Source organism: Entelurus aequoreus, linkage group LG11 (genome assembly GCF_033978785.1).
Source record: "Entelurus aequoreus isolate RoL-2023_Sb linkage group LG11, RoL_Eaeq_v1.1, whole genome shotgun sequence".
NCBI lineage: Eukaryota > Metazoa > Chordata > Actinopteri > Syngnathiformes > Syngnathidae > Entelurus > Entelurus aequoreus.
This window is the reverse complement of record NC_084741.1, coordinates 35,389,662-35,406,048: the sequence shown is the minus strand read 5'-3', so window position 1 is coordinate 35,406,048 and position 16,387 is coordinate 35,389,662. Positions and strand designations below refer to the sequence as shown.

The window sequence follows — 16,387 nt, the reverse complement described above, 5'->3', positions numbered from 1 at the left end:
TAAGCGGTAGAAAATGGATGGATGGACACATGTTTATTTGTGCTATGGCTATGATGTTTTTTTTTCTTCCTTGGCCTCAGTCGGAACCCCCTCACCAGGGGCCCAGGCTAGACTGAATATTTTTTGTTCCTCGCCTCCCCCCACCCCCAGCGTTTACCTGTTTCTCACCTTTTTTGTAAGGGGCGCCGGAAGTTGGCAGACCTGTCAGCGATCCTGTTCTGTCTCCCTGTAATGTTTGTCTGATCTTGAATGGGATTGTTCTGAAAATCTTAATTCCCCTTGGGGATTATTAAAATATTTCTGATTCTGATTCTCTAAAGGTTGCATATATCCATTCCATCCCATTTTAAATCTTTTTTTTTTGTGATTGCTTGTATATTTGCCTCTAAACCAGGGGTCGGGAACCTTTTTGGCTGAGAGAGCCATAAAAGCCAAATATTTTAAAATGTATTTCCGTGAGAGCCATATAATATTTTTTAACACTGAATACAACTAGATGCGTGCATTTTTAAGTAAGACCAACATTTTTAGAGTATAATAAGTTTATTATTCTTTTTAATAACATTGTTATTCTGAAGCTATAAATAAAATAAAAAATAAAAATAAATAAAATACTTCTTACCATTAATGTGACTTCTTGAACAGGTGCGGTAGAAAACGGATGGATGGATTAAAATGCATGAGAATGTTTTATATTTTGAACGTTATTTTTAACACTGTGATTACCAGTTGAATTATTCATTACTTATCGTGTTAAGCAATGTCAGCTAAGATTGATCTGAGAGCCAGATGCAGTCATCAAAAGAGCCACATCTGGCTCTAGAGCCATAGGTTCCCTACCCCTGGTCTAAACCTTTCAAAATATGCCTGCACTGATGCAGGTAAATAAACAGTAGCCTAATAGGACTCAAGTCTAGACCATGCCTGAAACCTGGAAGTGCCTCTCGGTCGGTAGAGTGCCCGTGCCAGCAACTTGAGGGTTCCAGGTTCGATCCCCGCTTCCCCATCCTAGTCACTGCTGTTGTGTCCTTGGGCAAGATACTTTACCCCCCTTCTCCCAGTGTCACCCACACTGGTTTAAATTTAACTTAGTGAATGGGTTTAACTATGTAACGCGTTTTGAATCACTAGAGAAAAGCGCTATATAAAAACAAATCACTTCATTTCATATGCTTTTATTGTGAAAACGTCCCGAGCGGAAGTTAGCATATGCGAGAGGAGGTGTATGATTAGCGCAGCTCTCAAGGCTGTTTAGGTTATTGTTTACTACCCTTCGTCCCCATTTTACTTCATCGTCAAGGCACCGTATAAAGCCCTCAACCACAGCAAAGAAAAGGTTCTTCTCCTGGCGTGAAAGGGTTTGTGTTTTTTTTTTTACCACTTATAAAATGAAACATTATTAAATGTATCATGTATGGAGCTGAGCTGCTAGTATGTTTTGACGCTAGTTTCCATTCATCCAATTTATTGTTCAACTGTGATGTGTGCAGCTGATATATTTTACTTTTGTTTAGCTCTATTATCAGCTGTTCACTTTCGTTGTCTTTAGTGAAAATTCCTCCCTCGTACGTCACCAAACAAATAACCGTGTAGACGTTTTTGTTTCATGGAAATTGACAATACTGTTTGCTTCTAGCTGGCTAGAAATGCTAAACTATTACTAACAAAGTTGCATCCTCAGATGGCGAAGGTTGGCAAACTGGCATTCCTCCTCTCCATCCTTGTGGGTGTTTCCATGCTGACCTTTCTGGATGGGCGACCCCAAAGCTCAGCTGTGGTCATATCTGCTGTCAACAATACTGCTTGGAAAGGTAACACAAACTCTCCTTTAAAGGGTCAGCTTTATTGCCTTAGTTCCGTTACTTACGGTGGCCGACAGGGGTAAACGTGCAGCAATGTCCAAAACACATGCAAACCCTCAAAACACGTGCAATACGGGGGAAAAACACAACGGAAGTACAATGAAACGGGAAGTTAGCATGCTAGTAAGAAATAACGGTGCGTTTCATTAATCTCGGAAGTTGGATGTCATAGCTGCGAATGACGTCACAGCCGTGTTGTGAGCATTACAGTTAGGAGTTTGAACATCCAGATGAAGATGGCTGCATCCACAAAAGCTATTCTTGCGCTTTCCTTATCTGAATATAAACAACTTATGGAAAAATTGTGCACTCTTTCTGCAACCTTCAAACACGGTGGAAGTAGAACATAAAAAACGGTAAAAATTTAATTTACACTACAGTAGCATAACAGTGTTGGCGCCAACGGTGTTTTTGTGTCTTTTTACGCATTGAAATCAGCACGGTGGAAGTAGAACATAAAAAACGGTAAAAATTTAATTTACACTACAGTAGCATAACAGTGTTGGCGCCAACGGTGTTTTTGTGTCTTTTTACGCATTGAAATCAGACAGGACGGGAAATTCCGGAAGTCTGTGCATCCCCGGGGGCCGGATTTTATTTTATTTTTTTTACTGATTATCGCTTTCCGAAGGGGTTTTGTTTATATTTGCCGGGTCAAATTATTAATGATTATTTATTTAATATTATTTTATTGATTATTAATTTTAGAATTGATTTTAAATCCTTGCTGTTTGTTTTTAAAGCTTTACATGGACTGGCACCTCAGTATATCTCGGACCTCATCCAAATTTACACACCTGCACGCGCTCTGAGGTCCGAGAGCCAGCTCCAGCTCGTGGTGCCCAGGACGAGACTTAAAACCAGGGGAGACAGGGCCTTCTCTGTGGTCGGCCCTAAACTCTAGAACACTCTGCCCCTCCATGTTCAAACTGCTCCCACAGTGGAGTGTTTTAAGTCTCGTCTTAAGACCCACTTTTATTCTTTGGCTTTTAACACTACGTGAGTTGTGTGGTCTTCTGTCCTCTGTTGTCCTGTGTGGTTAGGGTTAGGGTTATAAATTTTGATGTCTATTTTACTGTTTTAATTGGTTTTACCCTTTAAAATCGTTTTTAATCATATTTATTTTTTATATTGTCTCCGTATTTGTTTTCTATTCATTTATTCTTTTTTTTTATTCAGTCATTGGTGTAGCATAATATTGTTTTTAATATTATTTTTAATATCGTTTTTAATATTGTTTTTAATATTGTTTTTAACATGGCTGTGCAGCACTTTGGAAACATTCTTGTTGTGTAAATGTGCTATATAAATAAAGTGGATTGGATTGATTGGATTGATTAATTATTGGTCTACTTCAAAGTAATGCACTTTCCGGTACAATTTCTTAAATTTTGATTCGCCGAAAGTTTTATTGATCACAAATACTGCATTTCCAGTATTAGGACTCCCGGGTGTTATTGTTTTCATCATGGCGAGCAATAAACCCAAGAAGCGAAGCTTCAATGAAAAGTGGCTTCAGGAGCCACTTTTCAGCAAACGGCTCTCTTATGACGATGGAAAGATGTTTTGCACACCATGTAAACGGGCTAATAAAAAGAACACCTTTACAACCGGGTGCACTGATTTTCAAAGATCCAGCCTCACCAGGCACCAAGAAACACCCTCCAATTTGGGTTTCTAAAATTCCGCTCTTCGGTCGGAATGACGAGGCCGTCGATTTTTACAACTCTTTATTTATGGTTTCCACAAAGCCAACCGGACGTCCACCATGCTGTTAACACTCCTGAACATGCTAGCGCTCCCTTTCCTAACTTGCCCACTCACTTACACACGTCACTCAACCTTAAAGGGGAACACACATCTTATGGCCATCACTAAACCAGGGATGATATGATAGAGGCATGAGTGCCACTGTATTAAATGACATTGAAACTAACTTGCAAAATTCAAAGTTTGTTGGCATTATTTGCCATGAAAGTGTAGATGTGGTGGTTTTTAAACAACTGATGATCTACATACAGGTGAGAATAATCAATTAAATTTGTATGCCATGGCACACCATTACCATAATTTCATGACCGAAGCAAAACACTTTTTACGCTTTTATACTGAAATAAATACACCTACAACTTATTAAATAAAAATATTGAAAAAAATACCGGCAGCTGTAAAGTTTAGATCCAAGAAGGAAAGAAGAAAGTGAATGAATGTTTATAACTGAATACATTTCCATATGCATAAAAATGTGTTTTCTTGTGTATTATTTTTTTAATGAATTAAGTAATGTTTATGACAACCTTTTTCCAAAACACAATATACAATGTGAGATATAACAGGATAATGCATACATTTATAATTTGTTTTCAAAAGGGTTACAAAAAAGTGGGACCCAAAAAATTTACTGTGGGATTTTTATGACTTGATGGGGTTCCAGGGACCCCATTTTGAAAATTCGTAGCACCAACACAGCATAACAATATATAACATCCAACAATACATCGAACACGACTGATTTAGTGCGACAAACAAATAGTAGATGTTCTAATAACAGATAATACAGAAGCTTCTAGGGACGGCGTGGCGAAGTTGGTAGAGTGGCCGTGCCAGCAATCGTGGTGTTGCTGGTTACTGGGATTCAATCCCCACCTTCTACCATCCTAGTCACAACCGTTGTGTCCTTGGGCAAGACACTTCACCCTTGCTCCTGATGGCTGCTGGTTAGCGCCTTGCATGGCAGCTCCCGCCATCAGTGTGTGAATGGGTGAATGTGGAAATACTGTCAAAGCGCTTTGAGTACCTTGAAGGTAGAAAAGCGCTATACAAGTATAACCCATATTGTTTACATTCAGAGCAGTAATCTTTGCAGCCAACTCAGGGGTGGTGGGGACTCTCTGACTTTCTGGGTAGGAAGTACAACCTCTGGGGCGTTCCAGTTAAAATTTCAGAGGAGAAACTCGGAAATTCTGACTTCCCAGTACAACTGGAACGCACTAAGTCCCAATGATATGAATACTTAGATGCGGCCTCTGTAGCGCTTGTTCATTGGAACAATGCATCAACGCGACCGTTGTCTTGAGCAGGGGGACGCCATATCGATTTACAGCATTAGCCAAGTGAGACAGAAGTCTATCAATGATTACAATTTTAGTGCCAGTCAGATGCACACCGGTCTGATCGGTCTGACGAAACCCCTGCGCAAGTTGGCAGCCGTTTTGTCGTGCCCAGTTACATAAGCCCTACCAGTGGTGCCATTTCTGAAAGGGATATATACCAACACATAAGCGGCATACCTAGAAGAAAGTTAGCTAAGTGCAAAGGTTTAATTTTCTGTATTTATTCAACTTTTTGTACAATATTTTACATAGAACTACTGATTCAATGAGTTGTGGTTTCCCGTTATTGCATGTGTTTCAGGGGTTTGAGTGTGTTTTGGAAGTTACTGTGCAATTGCCCCTGTTGGCAAAAAAACAAACACTTAATGCTTACAAAATGCTACAATGTCATCCCTATTTGCAATGTGCAACCTCAGACACTGCAGCAGAGGTGTCGAGTTATGCCGATGTGGCTAAACAGATCATCGACCTTGCTGTGTTTGGAGCAGCCCAGAACCGCTCATACAGACGCCTCGCTGACTTCACCGACACCATTGGAAACCGTGTCAGCGGTTCAGCTAACCTGGAGATGGCTATTAAATATATGAACAAAGCCATGATGCAGGATGGTTTGGATGTACATCTAGGTGAGTCTTTGTGTTAACTTTCTGTGTTAGTGCTCCTCCAAATGCAAGAACATCTCATGACTTCAGCCATTTTCCCAGCCTTCTTAAATGTTCTGCTCTGAGAGGTCCAACCTATGTTTCTGACTTAAAGGGGACCTGTTATGCAAAACCAACTTTTATTACCTATTGGGACCAGTTTTTGTGTATTTTGGATCTAAAAAAGTCCTGAAGATGTGAAATCAAACCATGGAGGCATTGTGGTGATATTTATAAAACAGTCTTTTCTTCTTTCATTCTCCCTCCAAACAAGTCATTTGGAATTTGCACATTGTGACATTTTTCCTAAGTGTGACGTCAGCTGATTTTTTAATATAAAAGGTCAAGTTTCCCCCAAAGAGCATTGCTCTAATCCGCCAATGTAGTCCGAAAATGTGTCAATAAATTCTAATAATTTCAATAGGAAATCGGAAATATGCAATGTACCATACTGTAACAGTATGCATGTTCGAAATAAATCAAAACCATAACAAGAAACTTCAGAACTGAGGCTTAAAATGAACACATCTCAAAGGTTAGTTTATTAGCTTTCTCTTTTAATGCCTTTCAGTGCCATAAAGCTATAAACATACAGGCTACATGTTATTAGTAAGCTACAATACTACATCGCTAACATGTCATTACAAATTGTCAACATACTGTTATTAAGCATACCACTTTTTGTACACACCTTTGCCGGTGCTGGCTAATAAAACCATTTTAGGTTATCTGTCTCACCATGAACATATTTTTTTTGGTTTACAAACAAGAAATAAAAACGGCGGACTCGTGCCATTGTCAAGCGCAAAACATTTACCATGTCTATGTTGGTCCTGCGATGAGGTGACGACTTGTCCAGGGTGTACCCCGCCTTCCACTCGAATGCAGCTGAGATATGCTCCAGCACCCCTCGTGACCCCGAAAGGGACAAGCGGTAGAAAATGGATGGATGGATGGATGGAAATATCCGCTGACATAACAAGTTGGCATCCGTCCCTGGGGGCAAAAGCCTGATACGGCTCATTTAGAATAATGACAAAATTGTTTTATAAATGTACCTGCAACACATCTGATATTTTGCATTTGTAACTGAGGTAGATTGTTTGTGTGCACATACATAACATTGACCATGACATAAACATAGACCATGACATACTGTATTTGGCCAGGTCCGATACATAGAAAATCATATCCTTTACTCAAACCGCCTCGTTTAGCAAGTCATATGTCAATATTGACAACTACCTGTTCTGTTCTTCTGTGCAGTAAGGAGTGCATGTAGAACCAAAGACTTTCTCATTTTATACTGTCTTTGATGAGGACTGAGCTCATACAGTAGGTAAAGAGTCTGTCGAAGTCCCGACTGTATTGTAGTCTATCTAGGCATTTTTTACTATGTCCATGAAACCCAAACTATCAACCTCCTTGGTTTAAATTCAAATTGTCAGCACTTATGGGAATCCCAACTTCACAAAAACAGGAACCAACAGGCAAGGAAGGTTTTGGCATACAATGACCCCTTTTGCGAGGGTGAAAGACCGCTTTTCAAGTTTCTATCTCTTCGATTTGTTTTTGTGTCTCACCAGAACCAGTAAAAATCCCACATTGGGTGAGAGGAAAGGAGAGCGCACAGATGATTTTGCCCCGAGTGAAGAATCTGGCCATACTGGGACTGGGTAGCAGTGTAGGAACGCCAACTGAAGGTCAGTCATATTTTTAAGTCTACTAAATGTATAATCCGTCATGGCCTACATTAGGTGTTTGTACAAGTCTGCTTGCTGCCTCAGTATTTTTTAAGAAATCATTTTACTTGTCCGTTATGTTCTGAAGAAACAACTAATTTTTGTGGTGATCTCAAAATTAAAAAAATAAGCAGAAAAGTTGTGTTCAAAACTTGTGGCCATGAGTGTACAGTGGGACTTCTGAATTTCGGATACCTCTATGGTCATACAATCTGGAATTATTTTTTGTCAATCACACCATCAGCAACTTTTCCATATTTTTATCAATAAATGTCCGCTGTTTGCAAAATATTTTAAGATCTTTGGCGGGCGTAATTAACTCATTTTGCTTCTAAATGGTGCAGACTAGCAGTAATTGTAGTCCCTTTGGAACATCCCACGGGTAGGGTTGGGTAACGTTTGAATTCGAACGATTCCGATTCCGATTCTTTGTTTCGATTCCGATTCCTGACGATTCTCGATTCCGATTCTTTTAAGAGGCAGGGTCAAAAAAAAGTTTAGGATATTTTAAATGATTTAGCTAACCTACAGTCTTTCTGAATGAAATAGTCTGACATTCTCCATCAATTTTAATTCTATTAACTTTTTATGAACTTTACTATAAATTCCTCACAGGGCTGTTTTCAACTAGAATATAAATATCAAATCAATGAACTTTAATATAAATATTATAAATTATGAATACATTTTCCCAGGGGTACACTTTCCTCAAGAGAGCTTTATTTTTGAAAACCTCATGAAAACACATTTACACACAAGTGTATGATGCTGCAGGAAACCTCATGAAAACACATTTACACACACAAGTGTATGATGCTGCAGGTACTTAAAAATGTTACCGTGCTCCCACTGATGGGCTAACCTGGTGCAGAAAAGCAAATAAACAATAAGAAACAACTTGCAAAACCCAGTCCAGATTAGCAGCAGGTACAGTATAAAATCAGAGACAGTTTTTGTTTAGGAAAATTACCATATCCGCCTTCTCAGGCAGGATGCGTGAGCGTTCTGGACAGATAGTGTCTCCTGCTGTGGAAAATACACGTTCGCTGAGTGTGGAAGAAGCTTTAACGCATAAATAGGAGAAAGCGAGATATGACAGCAAAGGATAAGTCTTTTGTTGGTTCCACCGGACCACCACCATGCAGCAGGGTCGTCAGACATAAGTATCGGTGGAACGTCCTGGTACATCTGCAGTTCTCTCTCCACTCGTTTCTTGATGGACATGGAGCTCTGTTATTTCGCGGTTATTTCATTTTTTTTTGTAAAGTAAAGCCACACTTTCGACCGCCGACGCCCGCTATCCATGCTTGAGCTTGACTGACTCGCTCGGCTATGCTAACACTTCCGGCGGTGGGCGCTTCTTCGTTGGTGTCCGGGGCTTCTTCTTCCGGTTCGGCGGACATATTTTTTTCCGGTCGGCGGACTGGTATCGAAAATAGGAATCGAAATTTAAACTTTTGAACAATTCCGGGAGAATCGGAAAGTTAGTCCCGGTTCCAATCGATACTCGATACCCAACCCTACCCACGGGTGAACAGGCTAATTGGAAACAGGTGGGTGCCGTGATTGGGTATAAAAGCAGCTTGAAATGCTCAGTCATTAACAATGATGGGGCGAGGGTCACCACTTTGCGAACAAATGCGTGAGCAAATTATCAAACAGTTTAAGAACAACATTTCTCAACGAGCTATTGCAGGGATTTATGGATTTCACCATCACCGGTCCGTAATATTAAAAGCTTTAGAGAATCTGGAGAAATCACTGCACGTAAGCGGCAATGCCCGTGACCTTCGATCACTCAGGTGGTACTGCTTCAAAAACCAACATCAATGTGTAAAGGATATCACCACATGGGCTCAGGAACACTGAAGAAAACCACTGTCAGTAACTACAGTTCATCACTACATCTGTAAGTGCAAGTTTAAAACTCTACTATGCAAAGTGAAAGCCATTTAATACCCAGAAATGCAGCCAGCTTCGCTGGGCCCGAGCTCGTCTAAGATGGACTGATGCAAAGTAGAAAAGTGTTCTCTGGTGTGACCAGTCCACATTTGAAATTGCTTTTGGAAACTGTGGACGTTGTGTCCTCTGGACCAAAGAGGAAAAGAACCATCCGGACTGTTATAGGCGCAAAGTTCAAAAGCCAGCATCTGTGATGGTATGGAGGTGTATTTGTTTCCAAGGCATGGGTAACTTACACATCTGTAAAGGCACCATTAATGCTGAAAGGTACATACAGGCTTTGGAGCAACATATGTTGCCACCCAAGCAACGTGTTTTGCATGGACGCCCCTGCTTATTTCAGCAAGACAATGCAAAGCCACACTTTGCACGTGTTACAACAGCGTGCAGTAAAAGAGTGCGGGTACTAGACTGGCCTGCCTGTAATCCAGACCTGTCTCCCATTGAAAATGTGTGGCGCACTATGAAACGTAAAATACAACAACGGAGACCCCGGACTGTTGAACAACGTAAGCTGTACATCAGGCAAGAATGGGAAAGAATTCCACCTGAAAAGCTTCAAAGATTGGTCTCCTCAGTTCCCAAATGTTTAATTAATGTTGTTAAAAGGAAAGGCGATGTAACAGAAGTGGTAAAAATGCCCCTGTGCCAACTTTTTTTCCAATGAGTTGCTGACATAAAATTCTAAGTTAATGATTTGCCAAAAAAAAAAAAAAAGTTTCTCAGTTCCAACAATATCTTGTCTTTGCAGTGTATTCAATTGAATATAAATTGAAAAGCATATGCAAATCATTGTATTCTGGTTTTATTTACAAGTTACAGAGTGCCAACTTCACTGATTTTGTACATACAATTGTTTGAGCAAAACAAAGTCAACAGTATTTTGAGTTTATTTCTAACATGCATGCATGCATACATACATACATGATACATCACAATTTCCAGTTTTTCTTTTCAACATGTTTAAAAAGGAGTTTGAAGAAGCAGAGCTTATTTAATCCTACCCCTTTTCTTTTACATAACAGTTGCTAAAACTTTTGTTCACTTCCTGTTCTCAATATACTCCATAAGTAATCACAATAAAAATAAATAAAACTCGGTGAAGTAATTTACATTTCATATGGTGAGATGAGTAAGATTATTTTGAAAATGAAGATGGATTAAATAAATTCAGAATGTTTATCATGGTTCTTCTTCTTTGTAAACACTTTAAGTTTGAAGAGTTTCTTGAAGTGGATCATATTAGTACATTGACTGCTTTGCTTAATCCATTCCATAATTTAATTCCACATACAGATATACTGTGTTTGTTAAGTTCCACTCTTCTACTCCAAAAAAGGACCCACGGAAAACTTGCGATTTCCAATTGATCAACTTTTTATTTTCCAACTTGAAGCATTGTTGGTTTAATATCAGTTGATCTTCAAAATCATCAGTAGGTTGTAAACCTTTAAACCACAGAAACAGAGATGTTAACAATGTGATTACACCATACTTGCCAACCCTCCCGTTTTTAGCGGGAGAATCCCGTTATTCAGCGCCTCTCCCGACAACCTCCCGGCAGAGATTTTCTCCCGACAAACTCCCGGTATTCAGCCGGAGCTGGAGGCCACGCCCCGTCCAGCTCAATGCGGACCCGAGACTGAGTGGGGACAGCCTATTCTCACGTCCGCTTTCCCACAATATAAATACGCTTGCAAGTTCCAAAACGAATGGAAACAAGAATTTCAGTTCATCCAGGACAGTTCGAAGGGGAAGGTGTATGTTGCCTGTAAATATGTAGAACAGACTTCTCCATTGAACACGGTGGCCAAATGATTTCTCAGTCATGAACAGAGAAGTTAAACAGGACAATACTGCCATCTAATGGATAGATAATTCAAGTATTTCTTTTATGTAAATAAAATAAATATAGCTAGAATTCACTGAAAGTCAAGTATTTCATACATACATACATACATTATATATATATATATATATATATATATATATATATATATATATATATATATATATACATATATATATATATACACATATATACATATATATATATATACATATATATATATATATCAGTGGCGTGCAGTCACTAGAGGCAGGGGAGGCGGGGCCTCACCTGCCATCGTGGAAAGAAAAAAAATGTAAAATGAAGAAAAAATTAATTAAATTGTTATATGTATCCAGTGATTATACTAAAGTTAATTTCCATTTAACTTCACCAGTTTTAGATTATTTTTATTTTCACATTTGCCGTTCAAATACTGAGAAGAGACGGTGCGGTGATCAGCAGCCAGTTGAGGCACGTCACTGATTTGTGCCTCAACATGGATTGTGCACAATGACTCGGCTAACTGTTGGCCTGCTGTGCAGTGAGACTGTATTGCTATATGAACTATATCAGCTAACTAAACCATAGTTTAGTTAGCTGAGGTATATAATGCACAGTGTATTTTGTCAACAACTGTATGTGTGTAACATATTTCTTCAGCTGAGCATTCATAAAACTGCTGCCAAAGACGTACTGTCTGAGGCTCGCAGTAATCCGGCCTCCTGGTGGTAGAGGACGGTAGTGATCCCAGAGATCATTCCTTGCCGCAGAAGGAAAAAAAAAAAAAAGTTAGCAATAATAAGTGCAGCGTTTTTTTTATTTCATCTCGCCTGAACTTTTATTAAAAACATGGAGGATTACATATGTAAAATAAAACAGTTTTCTAAACTGGACTTTCAATCGAAGCAGGAGGTAATAATTAGAGGTAGACCAACGCCGGAGCGAAAAGGTTTGCTTTTGACTTCGGGACAGAAGACCCGTTCTTTTCAAACGGCGTGGTACACACGCAAAGGCTGGATGTCCAGCAAGAAAGGTAAGACCATAATAATGTTTTTTTTATTAAATGTGCTTTTTTGTGTGCTAGTTTGTATGTGTAAAGAATGCTGGTATGAGCTTTTAAACATAACCCGTTAACTGCTGCCAATCACATGGTGAATAAGATACTATTTAGGGTTCATATGTTTGTAAATCTGACTGTGATGATGCAGTGCCTCACCAGACATTAACCTCACGCCACTGATATATATATATATAATATATATATATATATATATATATATATATATATATATATATATATATATATATATATATATATATATATATATATATATATATATATATATATATATATATATATATATGAAATACTCGAGTTGGTGAATTCTAGCGGTAAATAACCACGCCCTCAACCACGCCCCCCACCCCCACCTCCCGATATTGGAGGTCTCAAGGTTGGCAAGTATGGATTACACAGGTATTTTCAAACAGTGTTTTACAAATGCTTGTAAACCTCTGAATAATGTTTTAAACTTTCTACATAATGTTTAAACTTTTAGCATGAGTTAAACATGAATTTATCCTTTAAACCTCTGAATAATGTTCTAAACTTTAAACATTAAACCATAAGCTTTGACTTTAAACCTTTTAACTTTAACCATTTGCTATTTTAACTTAAGCTTTAAACCTTTAAACATTTTAACTTCAGCTTTAAACTTTTACATGAGCTTTAAACTGGTCAAACACAGTATGCAATAGTGATGGGTCCGGCAACACCGATGCATCGGCGCATGCGTCGAGCTCATAGAGCGATACCCTGTGTCGGTGCGCGTATCGCTTTTAGAAAGTCACGTGACCGAACACGAGCTGTTTTGGTCACGTGACCGCTCATGAGCTGTTCTGGTCACGTGACCGCTCATGAACTGTATCGCACTGACGCCTGCGCGCCAAACTGTGTTTATTAGGAAGCGGCGCAATGCGTGTTGTTGACGAACACCGTTAGGGCCGCTTGTTGTCACTGGCACTCAAAGTTGCATTTCAAAATTACACAGAATAAATGTGTTTATTTTGTTTAGAATTCAGATGGGTTTGATTTGGTGCGCGGCATATATTGGCTGTGCGGCGCACGGTGTGCGCGGAGGACGCTTGAGCACTGCGCAATTGCGCAGGCGCGCACCTTAGAGGGAATGTTGCTCACAGGGCACAGAGGAGGCGTCAGTGCGATACAGTTCGCGTATCGGTCACGTGACCAAAGCAGCTCATGATCGGTCACGTGACTTTCTAAAAGCGGTACGCGCACCGACACAGGGTTTCGCTCTATGAGCTCGACGCATGCGCCTATGCATCTGTGTTGCAGGGCCCATCACTACTGTTACTAGAGAAGGTACAGGAATGACGGCGTGGCGAAGTTGGTAGCGTGGCCGTGCCAGCAATCGGTCACTGGGGTTCAATCCCCACCTTCTACCATCCTAGTCATGATACATGTTCACATTATTTGACTGTATCTAAAAAAGATAAAAATATATTTTTATTTAAATGAAGATATTAAATAATCCTAAATGAAATACAATGACTTGGTTTATATTATTGTATATACTAGGTCATAAAATCAGTGTCAGTTGAGTCGGTCCATAGGTTGCCTGTAGGGATTTTTAATGTCCAGCAGATGTCAGTATTTAGTGACACAGTATCGACACAGTATCAATACAGTTTTGCAATGTGTCGAAACGCTTCATGAGGCCTCATCAACCCATCACTACATTTGAGCATTGATTGCATACTAGTGATGGGTTGATGAGGCCTCATGAAGCGTTTCGACACATTGCAAAACTGTATTGATACTGTGTCACTAAATACTGACATCTGCTGGACATTAAAAATCCCTACAGGCAACCTATGGACCGACTCAACTGACACTGATTTAGTGATGGGTTGATGAGGCCTCATGAAGCGTTTCGACACATTGCAAAACTGTATTGATACTGTGTCGATACTGTGTCACTAAATACTGACATCTGCTGGACATTAAAAATCCCTACAGGCAACCTATGGACCGACTCAACTGACACTGATTTTATGACCTAGTATATACAATAATATAAACCAAGTCATTGTATTTCATTTAGGATTATTTAATATCTTCATTTAAATAAAAATATATTTTTATCTTTTTTAGATACAGTCAAATAATGTGAACATGTATCATGACTAGGATGGTAGAAGGTGGGGATTGAACCCCAGTGACCGATTGCTGGCACGGCCACGCTACCAACTTCGCCACGCCGTCATTCCTGTACCTTCTCTAGTAACAGTAGTGATGGGTCCTGCAACACAGATGCATAGGCGCATGCGTCGAGCTCATAGAGCGAAACCCTGTGTCGGTGCGCGTACCGCTTTTAGAAAGTCACGTGACCGATCATGAGCTGCTTTGGTCACGTGACCGATACGCGAACTGTATCGCACTGACGCCTCCTCTGTGCCCTGTGAGCAACATTCCCTCTAAGGTGCGCGCCTGCGCAATTGCGCAGTGCTCAAGCGTCCTCCGCGCACACCGTGCGCCGCACAGCCAATATATGCCGCGCACCAAATCAAACCCATCTGAATTCTAAACAAAATAAACACATTTATTCTGTGTAATTTTGAAATGCAACTTTGAGTGCCAGTGACAACAAGCGGCCCTAACGGTGTTCGTCAACAACACGCATTGCGCCGCTTCCTAATAAACACAGTTTGGCGCGCAGGCGTCAGTGCGATACAGTTCATGAGCGGTCACGTGACCAGAACAGCTCATGAGCGGTCACGTGACCAAAACAGCTCGTGTTCGGTCACGTGACTTTCTAAAAGCGATACGCGCACCGACACAGGGTATCGCTCTATGAGCTCGACGCATGCGCCGATGCATCGGTGTTGCCGGACCCATCACTACTCAAATGTAATGCAGTAATTTAACTTGAAGCCAGCAGTTTAAACAAACAAATTAGGATAGTTCTGTAAGCAATTTAACAAGCTTGCAGGTTCTAGTTAAGCAAATCAAACAAACAGTTCGATCGTCATCAAATGAAGCATATTCACCGACCATTGGTGTGTTTGGAGAAACTTGTTGAGTGGATCTTGCAGTTGTGGCTGCTAGCTGTTCTTCCTTCAATGTAGTTTGTTTGGTGAATGAGTCCTTCCTTCCTTCCTTCCTTTTCAGGTGCCTTCAATTAGTAATTTGGCGGCCATTTTACCTCGGCATTCTGGGAATTGTAGTTTTCACTGATTTTGACAATGTAGGGCAGGGGTGTCAAACTCAAATACAGAGTGGGCCAAAATTTTAAACTGAACAAAGCCGCGGGCCAAGGTTGAACAAATTTACCTTTTTGATAGGGACCCAAACACGTTTTGCATTAGATATTGAACAAGCAAGGCTTATATAACTTTATAGTGACATGCAAAATCGAGTTTCAAATAATAATAATAATAATAATAAAAAAATATCAATGGCGTATCAAATACAATTTAAATAAAAATTGAATGCCTCTTTTCTATTTGCAGCCTTCTGAGGTAAATATCAACATTAACTTTTTCCACAGGCTAATAAATTTGAAAATAAAATAATGAAAAAACCAACCATTCAGGACTTTAAACTGCTCAGTTTGCAACACACTGATCTAATCTGATGTGCCCAAGCAGGATACCTGCCAACTTTTCTTGGATGCTAGTTCATTAATGTCGGGGCTCAGGCTTTGAGCTGAGGCATCCCTCATTATCGAACGAAGGTGTTCATCAGTCATTATATCTCGTATTCCACAGTCTTGGGGGCGTGCCTTACAGGCACTGCTTTTAACGTCCTCTACGAGCTGACGTCACGTCCGCTTTTCATCCATTCTAACAACGTCCCGGCCCAGTCACAAGTAATGTCACGGCTCCTGTACGCACACACGCGTAAATGCAAAGCATACTTCATCAACAGCGATACAGTTTACACTGAGAGTGACCGTATAAGCAACTTTAACATTGTTAGAAATATACGCCACACTGTGAATCCACACCAAACAAGAATGACAAACACATTTTGGGAGAACATCCGCACAGTAACACAACATAAACACAACAGAACAAATACCCAGAACCCTTTGCAGCACTAACTCTTCCAGGTTGCTACAATATACACCCCCGCTACCTCCAAACCCCGCCGTTCCCCCCCCCCCCCCACACACATACAAATACCTTGTAGCGTCCCGGAAGAGTTAGTGCT

The 16,387-nt window shown here is 40.1% G+C and overlaps 1 protein-coding gene across 2 annotated transcripts in view; it reads left to right on the top strand.

The window, feature by feature from the left end:
• The first annotated feature begins 1,201 nt into the window (after positions 1–1,201).
• The window catches only part of LOC133660040 (carboxypeptidase Q-like), a 28,943-nt gene continuing 13,757 nt past the window's right edge, over positions 1,202–16,387 (top strand). For both annotated transcript variants that reach the window (XM_062063087.1, XM_062063086.1), the window contains exons 1-4: positions 1,202–1,358; positions 1,682–1,811; positions 5,392–5,601; positions 7,203–7,319. In XM_062063087.1, coding sequence (XP_061919071.1) covers positions 1,682–1,811; positions 5,392–5,601; positions 7,203–7,319 — 457 coding nt within the window. In that variant the 5' untranslated portion in view covers positions 1,202–1,358. The remainder of the gene's footprint in view (positions 1,359–1,681; positions 1,812–5,391; positions 5,602–7,202; positions 7,320–16,387) is intronic.